Raw genomic sequence first — 13,526 nt, 5'->3', positions numbered from 1 at the left:
ACCAAGAACAGCCATCCGACAGTGCTTGCGCAGTCCCAAGCAGAAGCAGAAAAAGTATTGTTGTTGTGGTGTTTTCATGACAACGTTTTTAAAATCTCTCCGTTTACCCCGTACACACTACAACGCGAAACAATCGTTTTCAAATTTACACACTCTGGAGAGTGTTCTCGAAAATCTCTGTTTTCGGGGCATGAAAACACCGGTTCAGTGTGGACGGAGGGTCAAAAGGAAGAGAAAAAGCTTTGTTTTCAAAATTATCCGGCGTAGTGAGGACGTAGCCTAAATTATACGAAGCTATTCAACAGAGCAGATGGCTTGAATGGGGTGTAAATGGACAGGTTGGGCTGCATAGCTTGTTTCTGAAACATGCAAAGTAATTAATGGAACTGACTGAATTGCAGGTCTTTTTCTATCCTCATTGAAATACTAAGCAGAGAATGAAATTAGAATCACCTACTCGATATATTTACCAGAAATGGCCCAAAATATTGAATTGCCTAAAAACAGGAACTTACTGAATTGACTTTATTACTAACATCCTTCATATACATGAGGAGTAAATATCTTTACGTTACATCTCCGTCTAAATGTGCAATTTATAGTGATTTATAATAAATATCATGTACAACAGGACAATCAACATAACATAGATGGCCTGGTGGAAGAAGCTGTCCCAGAGCCTGTTGGTCCTGGCTTTAATGCTACGGTACCTTCTCCCAGATTGTAGCAGCTGGAACAGTTTGTGGTTGGGGTGACTCGGGCCCACAATGATCCTTTGGGCCCTTTTTACACACCTGTGTTTGTAAATGTCCTGAATAGTGGGAAGTTCACTTCTACAGCTGTGCTGGGCTGTCTGCACCACTCTCTGCAGGGTCTTGTGATTGAGGGAAGTACAGTTCCCATACCAGGCAGTGATGCAGCCAGTTAGGATGCTCTCAATTGCGCCCCTGTAGGAAGTTCTTAGGATTTGAGGACCCATACCAAACTTCTTCAACTGTCTTTGAGGTGAAAGAGGCGCTGTTGTACCTTTTTCACCACACACCTGGTGTGTACAGACCACACAAGATCCTCGATGATGTTTCTGCCAAGGAACTTAAAAGCTGTTCATCCTTTCAACCCCAGATCCATTGATGGCAATACGGAATGTCCCCCAGTCCTCCTGTAGTCCACAACCAGCTCCTTTGTTTTTGCGACATTGAGGGTTGTTTTGACACCACTGTGTCAGGGTGATGATTTCTTCTCTGTAGACTGCCTCATTATTATTTGAGATTAGGCCAACCAGTGTGGTAGCGCCTGCAAATTTAATTAGCAGATTGGACACAGTCATGGGTATACAGAGAGTAAAGGAGGGGGCTTATTCAGCTCTCAGGGGCGCCTGTGTGCAGGTCGGAGGTGTGGGAGCCCACTCTTACCACCTGCTGGCAATCTGACAAGAATTCCAGAAGGGTGAAGGCCGAGCTCTCTGAGTTTCTTGTCGAGCATGGAGGGAATTATGGTGTTGAATGCTGAACTGTAGTCCAGGAACAGCATTCTCACATAAGCATCCTCTTTTCCGGATGTGCAAGGGCGGTGTGTAGAGCTGTGGCTATTGTGTCGTCTGTCGATCAGTTGTGTTGGTAAGCAAATCGTAAGGGGTCCAGTGTGGGTGGTAGCATGCTACAGATGTAGTCCTTGACCAGCCACTCAAAACATTTGCTTACTATTGAGGTGAGTGCAACAGGCGCCAGTCATTCAGACGTATTATCTTGGTCTTTTTTAGGTACAGGAACAATGGTGGATGTTATAGAAGTGAATGTGCATATCGTCCCCATCAAACAAGATGTGAGCCAAGAATTTAAACAAAATATACTCACTTTGGTTACCAAGGTTCAGTTTAAAAACTAAGTATTTCCATTTTCATCCAATTCATGTTTACTTTTAATGTCAAATCAATTGATCGAAATCTCACATCGTGATTTTTTTTAAATTAGAGTACATTTTTGAGACTAGCATTCCAGTTTAAGTCATGAAGATAATAATCCACACTGGAAGCAAGGCAATTTAAGTTAAAAGAACACAGATTTAAAAACTCACATTTAAATTTATAACTTACCAAATGATCACAATTTTTAAAATAGCTGCTTCCTTAGTTACAAAAACAGAAAAGGATTAATACAACTTGGCTGATGCTACTAACGAAGACATTTCTGGGAATTGACACTACCAACGTCAGAATACTTTACCTGAAGCACACTATTGAGGTAACATGTATTTCCCAAATTGTTTAGGCCAACAAATGGCAGAAGCTGCTCTCTCTTTTCATAATCAACTGCAGAAGCTACCAGCTGGGTTCCAGAAACAGTCTTGTCACACCTATTTAAATTTCAACAGATGGGGTAAAAGTGATACACCGGGATACCAGAACAATAATCAATTCTGAACAAAAAACAAATTACAACAGTTCAAAGTCAGATCACATTAAGTAAGTGACTCAATGTAAAAAAGGAACAATGGATAGCTGCAATATAGATGGTAAATACATGATAACCATGAACTGGTAAAAGGATGACAAGCATAGATGTCATTTGTGGGTCACATAAAATCACCTCAGTTAACTGAAGACTACTGTTCACCCTGCAGTCTGCTAATCTGATATTTTTGACATGGTGTGTAAAGTATTTTAAAGGTAGCCTTTATTCACCATCATCATGTGCAGTGTTGTATGACATAGGTGATCATGGTCTCATGACCAGAATTTTTCTTGGCAAATTTTTCTACAGAAGTGGCTTGCCATTGCCTTCTTCTGGACAGAGTCTTTACAAGGCGGGCGACCCCAACTATTATCAATACTCTTCAGAGATTGTCTGCCTGGCATAGTTGCATAACCAAGACTTGAGATATGCATCAGCTGCTTATACGATCATCCACCACCTGCTTCCATGCCTTCACAATACCCTGGTCAGTGGGCTAAGCAAGTGCTACACATTACTCAAGGGTGGCTTGCAGGCTAGCAGAGGGAAGGAGCACCTTTGGTATAGATGTATTAATACAATTTAAAATACGGAAGTGAACAGGTAAGAAGAATGAAGAACATTAGTTATATTTTCAAAAAAACAAAATGTTAGTTCTTAATTGCTAGGTAGCATATATGAACTATTAAAACTGAACAGCTTGTTGATCATAGCAAGGGAAATTACATTTTCAGCTATGGAATTTAATAACAATCAGAATATTGAAAAGCATTTGCAGAAATTATCAACTCAGAATAATTAAAGAAAATTATATATGAAGAAAACAATAAACCTATATAAGTTAATAAGCTCTCTCCAATCCAGTTTGTCTACATATGAAAGAACCTTATGGATTGACTACAAATGTGTAGATTTATTAACTATTCTCAATCTACTTGAACACTGATTCTCAACATGATTTGAATCAGCTTTATAGAAAGTCCTTTCTGGTGCAGGAACCAGGTGAGCAATGTTCAATCAGAAGAACTAATTCTCCCATTTGTTTGTTCACAGCCTTCCTCTTCCTTCAGCTGCCCAGTCTCCCAAATTTAAAGTTAAGTTTCAACAATGCTCTAATATTGTACAGATGGCTAATCTGTTAGATTTGTTACATTTTATGTAATAGAATACAAATCTACTTTGAATTTGAAAATAATATGAACTGGTTGAGATTATACAATTGTGTGAATATTTAAACTGATGTTTATTGCAAAAATTTTAAGTAGATGTTCTTTGAAAGTAAGTTGAATAAATGTTCCTTCAAATTCTATTACATTACCCAATATTTGAGTAAACTTATTTGCAGATAATAATGAAAATTGCCAAAGGGAACACAAGGAATTTTGTCAATATAGATTTCCAAAGGCTGGTTAGTAAATGAGAATCACTGAATAAAAGTGTCAATGATAAAAAACAGTTAACCTTCTGCTGTTTTTGAAGGAGGATTGTAGTTAGCATAGATACCAAGAATCAGTGCCATGACCACTACCATATAAATTTGTGATGTAAAATTTCAGATTCGCAAATGACACTAAAGTAGGATGGGCTACAGGCTCCTCTATCTTCCCAAAACATTAGAGAGTAGAAAGAGCATGGATACTAGGTTTTTAATGTGAGAACAAGGGTAATTACAAAAAATAGTTCAGGAAGGGAAGTTGCCTGCTTATTCATCATATCCTATAAAAAAAACCCTGTACCCCTTAAGAAAGCTAAAAATACCCTGACCTGTGCTTTCTCACCCAGCCCAGCAACCCTTTTAATGTGAATTCCTGCACTCCCAATTCCCTTAGATCGATAATCATCATCTCTCCGTATCCCATACTTCCTGCAACTCAGAACTACATGTCTACTGTCTCTTCTTCCTGACATTCCTCACACAATCCTGTCTGATGTTTCCCTATCATTTTCAATGTTTTGTTTAACGTACAGTGCCCCAGCCTTAACCTAGTCCACAGTCTCCTATCTTCTGTACCTACTACCTACCCTAGTAGCTGCAACACTTTTTTGTATTTGATATAAATGCCTCCCTTTCCCCTCCCTGTCTCATCTTTCTTGCCACATTTGGTTTTTTTCCCCCATACAAGAAGGTGGTCAACGAGGGAAATGTATATGATGTTGTATATACAATAGTATGTGAAGTCTTAGATATTATATGTAGAGGGAGAGCACCAAGATGCTTAAGACAATTATGCACAAAACTGTAGTAATTTTACGCATTGCACCATACTTGAGCCACAAAAAAAAACTAATTTCATGACATGAGTGATGATAAACCTGATTCCGATATGTGTCTCCTGTGGACTGAGAGTGGGAAGGGGACAGAGAGAAGGGAATCATAGTTGACAGAAGGTGAAGGGAGAGGAGAGAGTGGGAAGCACCAGAGAGACATTCATAATGATCAATAAGCCAATTGCTTGGAATCAAATTACCTTGCCTGATGTTTCAGTGCCAAGTGTGTCTGCACCATCTCCCCACCTCTGGCGTTCCATCTCTGCCACCTGCCTTAAGACTTTTGCACAGTACTGTTTGCACTACCGAAGGCATTTGATAATTGACTTGTCAAAATGAAAGACTGATGGCAAAAGATTGTTTCGCTGCCTGGAAAGACAGACATACTGGAGCACCACCTAGTACTATTTTGACAGATTCCAGATGAATTTTAATACTGGTAAGTGTAAAGTTCTTGGTATGGAGAATAAGAAGAGACGGTATGAGAATTGTGTAACATTAAGAACATAGAGATCTGGAGCTATACTTACATTGTACTTTGACAGGGCATGTTGAGAAAAAAAAGTCACAAAAGCAAGTAGTAGCTAACATATCTTTATAATTTAAAAAAAAATCTCAGCCACCCTGGACTATTCTGATCTGCACTGGATGCCACACCTTAGGAAAGATGTGATAGGTTGAAAGGGAGCGTGTATTTACAAAAATTATTCTAGAGATCAGTGTTATTCTGTGGATTTACTAAACAAATTGGGGTTGACCTCCTTGTTCCAGACAAGGTTGTGAACCTCTGCGATTCAGTAACAGAGGAATCTGGGCATACAAGTGCATAAACTTTTGAAATTACACAGCGTGTTGAGACTTGCTGAAAAATCAAATGGGATCCTAAATATTAATAAAACAACTATACAAAAGCGGGGATGGGATTCCTTGTAAAGGTTGTAAATCTGAAGCCATGTACCTGTGATCCAGTACAGGAAATTTTTTCGAAGCACCTACGCATACATGTATAGTCATAAGCTACTAAAGCACAGAAACAGGCCCTTTGGCCCATCTAGTATGTGCCAAACTGTTAATCTGCATAGTCCCATCGACCCATACCTAGACTATAGCCCTCAATACCCCTCCTATTCATGTACCTATCAAAAGTTCTCTTAAATATTGCAACTGAGCCTGCATCCAGCACTTCCACTGGCAACTCATTCCACAGTCACGTTATCATCTGAAGTGGATCCCCCTCAGGTTCCTCTTAAATATTTCACCTTTCATCCTTAAACTATAACCCTAGTTCTAGTCTTACCCAAGTTCGCTGGAAAAAGCTTGCTTACATTTACCCTTAATTTTGTATCCTGCTAATCTCCCCTCATTTTCTTACACTCGAGGGAATAAAATCCGAACATATTCTACCTTTCTCTGTAACTCAGGTCTCAAATCCTAGCAACATCCTTGTAAATTTTCTCTGTATTCTTTCAGTCTTATTGATATTTTTCCTGTTGGTAGGTGACCAAAACTGGAGAGAATACTTAAAACTTGGCCTCACCAACATCTTAAACAATTTCACAATAACATCCCAACTCTTGCACTCAGCACTGATTTATAAAGGCCAATATGCCAAAAGCTCTCTTTACCCTTGAGGTTCTCTTTCACCTTGTCTATCAGAGTAACCTCATGCCTTCTTTTAACCATCGGTTTCCCTTGTAAATGTTCTCTTGCATTCTTTTAACCATGGTTTCCCTCTTAAATGTTCTCTTATAAGAGCTCTATTTGTTCCTTACTGCCTTTGCCTAATATATACCTTCTTCTTTACCAGGACCTCAATACCCCTCGAAAACCAAGATTCCCTAGCCCGTTAGCCTTGCCTTCTTTTCTAACAGGAATATGTAATTTCTGTACTCTCAATATTTCACTTTTGAAGGCTTCCTACTTACCAGAAAACTACCTCTCCCAATCCATACTTGTCAGATCCTTTCTTCAATTTAGAATCTCAAGGACCAGTCCCATCCTTCTCCATAATTATCTTGAAATTAATAAAATTATGATCACAAGGTCCTACACAGTTGTCACCCGCCCTGTCTCCTTACTTAATAAGATATTCAGAATTGCAAACAACAGGAATTCTGCAGATGCTGGAAATTCAAGTAACACACATAAAAGTTGCTGGTGAACGCAGCAGGCCAGGCAGCATCTGTAGGAAGAGGTGCAGTCGACGTTTCAGGCCGAGACCCTTCATCAGGACTCTCGGCCTGAAACGTCGACTGCACCTCTTCCTACAGATGCTGCCTGGCCTGCTGCGTTCACCAGCAACTTTTATGTGTGTTGCTTTTCAGAATTGCATATGTACTTGTGCATATGACAGAAGCAGAGGATACAAATTCAAAGTACTGAATGAAAACCAAGCAATGACAAAATTTTTAAGAAAATAGAATTTTGTAATTTGTAACTCACTGCTAGCAAGGATGATGGAGACAGTCAATGAAGGTTTTCAAAACTGGATAGGCGCTTTTGGGAAAATAACCAGCAAGGTTAAAGGAAAGAGGGTGATATGGGACTGGCACCAGGAGGGATTCACTGAGGCAGGTGGCTTCTTTCTGTGTCCTAGCATTTCAATCTGAAACCAGAGACCACCTGTGCTGATAAGCTGAAGTTCAAGAAACAAAATGGCACAACATGACAAACAATCTAGAAAGTTCCCTTATTATTTCAACACTTGAGGGCACATTTATGATGTAGCTATGTATAGTTATCTTGATTGAAAAAAATAAACCAAATAATGCTGATGATAGCAAAATTTAGTTTGCAAAACTTTATATGTGTAGTAAATATTGCAACATACTTATCTGGCCTTTTTGGCTCTGAAGGACAGTGTTCAGTTTCTTCCTTCTCAGTAAAATCAAGAGCTCGTTTGGCTTCTTTTTTCTGAAAGAATTTAAGGGAAAGTCGTTTTCTTTTGTTAGGGCTCCCCCTTCCATTACACTCGTTCTGGACTAGGCCAGGCATCCTCTTCACTAGAAAACAGAAACAAATATTGTGGATTAGATAACTATGATCTTGTTAAGTATATGAATTTAGTGCATTATGAATTGTTTAAAGCCTGTTACAGATCTCTTTAAGTTGCTTTATGAAACCAGTACGAAAATCAAATTAGGAAATGGATCAAAATGCAAATTTAGTATCTGCTGACATTGCCAGACACCTGAATCCAACCTTGTACCATACTAAACACATAAATCCTATCACCCTATCAGGAAAACACGAATATTGCTAGCTTTAATTACAAATGCTACGTGCAGTGAAAGAATATGTCGCTAAAAGAATTTCAAACAAATATAAATTAACATGTTTTATGAAAAGTCAGTTGATGTTACTTTGTGATTTCACTGAGTATTGTGACTGTATTAAATTCCATATAAATGATTAACAGATATTCAAGAACCAGAGTATACAGATTCAAAGTGTTGAATAAAACCAAGAGAGAAGAGGATTCTTAAGGAAACAATGATTATACTTTGTAACGCACCGCCTGAAAGGATGATGGAGACCTGGCATATAAATAGGTTTCTAATTATGCTCATTAATAGAATAACTTATTTGCCAGAGCAGTTGGCAAAATATACAATTAAAACAATCAAACAAAAGTTTCCTTTTGGGAAGCCTAACAAAATAATTCCGAGTTTCTTAAACATTATAATTTGTCAGAAATGATGATATGATTTCTATTTCACAGTGTAATGTCCTATTAGGAAATACTCCTAAAAGACAAAATCTTACAAATTATTTATTACTAATCTTTTATTGCAACACCAAGAAATTACATTCAATACAACCAGTTGCTAATTACATTTTGACTGCTTATCACAACCACCCCCCAACCTTCATCACCATCCCCCCTCCACCCCTCTCCCCTCCACCAACCAACTGAATAGTAGTGCATACACAGACAAAGCATTTCTATTTTAACAAAAGATCTTTTAAGTTAGATATCAAATTTGTCCACATAAAATTGTGTTTGGTCGTGCATCATTTACTCTTGCTGATGAAAGTTCCAGGTAAGAAATGTCCAAAAAGCTCCAAAGCCAGTGAGTATTTGAAATTCCATGGAGAGGTTTCCAATGCTGGATTAATCTTCTTAGCTGCAGTCAGGCCTTCCAGCCAGACTTTGCATGATTTTTCCGTAAGGGAAAGGTGGGAGTCATCATTTAGAAGACGTACAGCGGGGTCCATTGGTAATTGTACCCCCGTTAGTTCTGTAAGAGTACTGATAACCTTCCCTCACAAACCAAAAACCCCTGGACATCCCCATACCCTTGATGTCTAATTCTTGGTGTTAAGTATGCTCTATGACAAAATTTCAAGTGTATGTACCAATGATTTGGGTTTTCAAAGCACTGGCAGCATTATCCCAAATCGCATCCCAGTCTAAGTCTTGTCCCAGTTCAGATATGCCCCTATCCCAGGGTTTCATTCCTGACGTGGGCACATATTTCTGTGAGTTTAATCATAGATGTATGACACTATCTGTCCTGGAGCATTCTGTATCCAACTTTAAATGGGATGGTCCTTTAAATCTGACCCCCAGGGAACGCCGTAGGCTTTACAAGCTGATCTTACTCTGAAGTAGAAAAAAAGAGTGTTCATCAATATTATATCGAGATACCAGTTCTTGAAAGCTAAGGATAGTACTTGTCCCATTAATATCTTGAAGAGTAGTAATACCTTTATCTTCCCAAGTTCTGTTAGTGAATGGTTTCCCCCCAGATAGAAGATGATTATTGTTCCATAATGGGGATGATTTGCACGATACTCTTTTAAATTTTAGGAATTTTTCTGCTGCTCTAAACACTTGTAGCATATGGGTTAATATTGGACCAAATACAAATCACATTTTTTGGTAGACATACCTATAAGGAGAAAGTCCTTCAACCTTATTGGTGCTATTAGTTCTTGTTCTATATTTTTCCATGATGAAACTTTATCCTCCTCCATCCAATAGCTAAGACTTTTTAATACAAATGCCCAGTGATACAATTTAAAATTTGGACATGCCAATCTCCCATCCGACTTTTTGAATTGTGGAGCTGACCATTTTATATTGGGTCGTTTACCATTCCAAACATAGCATCGTAGTAAGGAATCCAGTTTTTGCCAATATCCTGCTGGAGGTGCAAGTGGGATCATTGAGCTAATAAAATTAGTGCGGGGTAAGGTGTTAATTTTAATGACCGATATACGGGCTGGGACTGATGCTGGCAGGTGTCTCCATCTATTAATACCTTCCTCTATTTTTTCAAAATTAAAGAGTAATTTGTTTTAACCACAGATGATAGGGAAGTATTAACTTTAATACCCAAGTAGAGGACCTCATTTGTAACCAAAATCTTACAAATTGTTGATTTTAAATTTAAGTGTACAGTATACATTTCCTCCTTTGAACTTTCCTCCACTGAGGGAACTGGCTTCAAAAAAAAGTGAAAGTTGGAGCAAACTCTTCACAATACAGGATGATCGATACACATGTTCCACAAAGATCAGTGCTGGGACTATCCAATTCCTAACTTACATTAATGGTTTTGATTTCGGAAACTATAATAGTGTTTCTAAATCTATGTATAACAATGTTTGTCAAACTGGAAAAGGACTACAACAAATTTCAAGAGGACTTTAAAAAAGTTTGCAGAATTAGAAAATAAATGACAGGTAAGGCTCAACACAGGTAAATGTGAGACAGTATATTCTGCTAGGAAGAATAAGGAGATAATTAGTTGAAAGTTGTGAACCAGGATGGGGAGAAGCAGAGAAGGATTCAAAAGGACCTTGGAGTACATTCAATAAGTTACACTATAGGGTAGCAAAGAGTCAAAACCAAGCACTAAGATTTATTTGTGGAAGGACATGATTGAAAGGTACAGAAATTACATTACACCTGCACCACAGCATTATAGATTACACATGAAATACTGCACACAACTTGGGTTACCACCATTTATAAAAATGATATAGATGCAATAGAGATGCAGAGATATTTTATAAGAACATTATCTACCACAATCCACACTTGCCAGATCTGATACAGTACCATCAAAATTGGATTTTCTCCAACTTAGAATCTCAACTCGAGGACCAAACCTATCCTTTTCCATAATTACATTGAAACTAATGGCATTATGATCACTAGATGCAAAGTGTTCCCCTATACAAACTTCTGTCACCTGTCCTGTCCCTTTCCTTAAAGAAAATCTAGTATCACACTCTCTCTAGTTGGGTCTTCTACGTACTGATTAAGGAAACTGTCCTGGACACATTTTATAAACTCTTTCCATTCAGTCCTTTTACAGTATGGGAGTCCCAGTTAATGTGGAAAATTAAAATCACCGTACTATCACAACCTCATGTTTCTTGCATCAATTTGCAACCTCTCTAAAAATTTGTGCCTGTAAGTCCCATGGACTGTTGGTTGGTCTACAATATAGCCCAATCATCGTGGTAATACCTTATTCCCCAGTTCCACCCATAAAGCCTCACTAGACAAGATCTCCAATCTGTCCTGACTGAGCACTACCATGACATTTTCCCTGACTGGTAATACCACCCCTCTCCTTTAATCCCTCCCACTTGGTCGCATGTAAAACAACGGAACCCAGAACATTGAGCTGCCAGTTCCGACCCTCCTGCAATCAAGTCTCACTGGTAGGTATAATGTCATTGTTCTACGTGCTGATCCACGTTCCCTACATTATTCCTGGCATTGAAATATATGCTGCTCAGAACATTAGTCCCACTTTGCTCAACCTTTTGATTCCTAACTTTGTATGTCAGCTTAACAACATCTTTCTCCACAACCACTCATCTATCTGTTCTGGCACTCTGGTTCCCATCCTCCTTCTGCAACTCTCTAGTTCAACCCCACCCCCCACCCCTGTGCAGCACTAGCAAACCTTCTCACAAGGATATTAGTCCCCCTCCAGTTCAGATGCAAATCATCCCTTTTGTACAGCTCCCACCTTCCTTGGAAGAGCCCAATAATCCAAAAATATGAAGCCCTCCTTCCTGCACCAACTCCTTAGCCATGTGTTAAACTGTATGATTTTACTATTTCTGGTCTCACTAGCACGTGGTACCAGTAGCAATCATGAGATCACAACCCTCGAGGTCCTGTCCTTTAACTTAGCACCTAACTCCCTGAATTCACTTTGCAGGACTGCATCATCCACCCTACCTGTTATTGTTACCTACATGGACCAGGACCTCGGGTTGCTCATCCTCCCATTTAAGAATGCTATGAACTCAATCCAAGATATCCCTGACCCTGGCACTCAGGGCGCAACAAACCATCCAAAATTTTCATTCTCGTCCATAGAACCCCCCCCCCTTCCGTTCCACTAACCAACAAACCTCCTTATAATACAACTCACCTCTTCTTCCCCTCCTCCCTCTGAGCAACAGATCCAGACTCAGTGGTGGAGACCTGCTTGCTGTGGATACCCTCTGGTAGGTTGATCAACACCCCAATAGGATTCAAAGCAGTATACTTATTGAGGGAAATGGCCACAAGGGTACTCAGCACTTGTTGCCTATTCCCTTTCCCTCTCCTGACAATCGGGTATCTGCTTCCTGAAACTAATGGGTGACTAGCTCCCTGTAGCTCCTATCTATCAACTTCTCATTCTTCCTTTTGAACAGAACGTCATCGAGCTGCTGCTCCAGTTCCTTTACACTGTCTTTAAGGAACTTAAGCTTGGTACAATTCGAGCAGATGTAGTTATCTGGAGCTCAGAGTTATCTGGACACTGGAGGTCTCCCAAAGTTTCCACATCTCACACAACGAACTCAACTCAAGAATATGAACCATTAACTCGAGAATATGATTAAGTTCTTTTAGCCATTCTGTTAAGAAGAACTTAGTACTCATTATTAGCAAATAGTCAAAAACTAAACAAAGACACAAGGGTCGAGATAGTAGAGGTTGTCATCAATAAACACATGGACATGGATGACTTTAGCTTCGAAGAGGAGAAGCTAAGTTATTGCTTAGATTATACCGCTGACAATAGTGACGAATTACTGAAAGATTTGTACGAGATTCTAAATCACAAACGCTAAATGTTAAAATCTGATCAATGTAATCTAGTTGGAGTGCCCAGCTACGGCCCACATCATCTCCGAAGTCTAGTGAATTCAACTTATGAATAACATCTGTTCTAAAAAGCGTCTCATTTATACATAAATAATGAATTTATTTTCTCTACTTTCTCTCCAAGCTGTTTTGCTCCTTTCAGTTATTAACTTACGACTTCTTACAACAGTGCCAAGAGTTCAAAAGAACTTTGTTTAAAACCCCTGTGTGGGATTACCTGGAAGGCCAAGCGATATAAAGATTTTTCTTGCTCCCCGCCCCCTCCCCTCCCCTCATTCCCTCCCTTTTCTCTCTCCCTCACAGTTTCTTCCTCCCGTTCCCTCTTAGCCAGAGACCGGTGGACAAGCCTGGCATGTCTATCACTCCCTCTTCTCCGCGGCACTCGGGGGCCTCTCGGCACGATGTCCGAGCCCCGGTACCAACACCAAACCACACACTCACCCGCTTAGCAACGGAGCTTGGCGCCCTTTCTCGTTCCAAGTTTCAAGTCCCAATGAGCCGTCTGCCGAGAATGCCTGCTTCGTCGTTTAACTGCCTGGCTTTATTTTTATTGCAGTTCAGACCGACAATGATGAGAACGTATGTATTTTTTTAACTGCAGAGTCAAGGTCTCATTTTTGCGCGACTGGTATAAATCTCCTCAGGATGTGAATTAGCGAACATTAAGGGGTCCATTTTGG

General features: G+C 39.4%; 1 protein-coding gene across 5 annotated transcripts in view; it reads right to left on the bottom strand.

Annotated features, from left to right (window-relative positions):
* usp1 (ubiquitin specific peptidase 1) overlaps positions 1-13,526 on the bottom strand; it is a 74,643-nt gene that overhangs the window by 14,153 nt on the left and 46,964 nt on the right. The window contains exons 1-3 of one of the 5 annotated variants that reach the window (XM_063064101.1): positions 13,288-13,324; positions 7,549-7,720; positions 2,223-2,352 (exon numbers count right to left, since the gene is read on the bottom strand). In XM_063064101.1, coding sequence (XP_062920171.1) covers positions 2,223-2,352; positions 7,549-7,712 — 294 coding nt within the window. In that variant the 5' untranslated portion in view covers positions 7,713-7,720; positions 13,288-13,324. Of the gene's footprint in view, positions 1-2,222; positions 4,570-7,548; positions 7,721-12,124; positions 12,905-13,063; positions 13,119-13,287; positions 13,325-13,526 lie in introns of those variants that run through there. The other 4 variants (XM_063064102.1, XM_063064103.1, XM_063064100.1 and 1 more) reach the window with 4 other exon arrangements.

This window comes from Mobula hypostoma, chromosome 12 (genome assembly GCF_963921235.1).
Source record: "Mobula hypostoma chromosome 12, sMobHyp1.1, whole genome shotgun sequence".
Classification (NCBI taxonomy): Eukaryota; Metazoa; Chordata; class Chondrichthyes; order Myliobatiformes; family Myliobatidae; genus Mobula; species Mobula hypostoma.
Note: the sequence above shows the minus strand (reverse complement) of the source record. Positions and strands in the feature narration are given on the sequence as shown.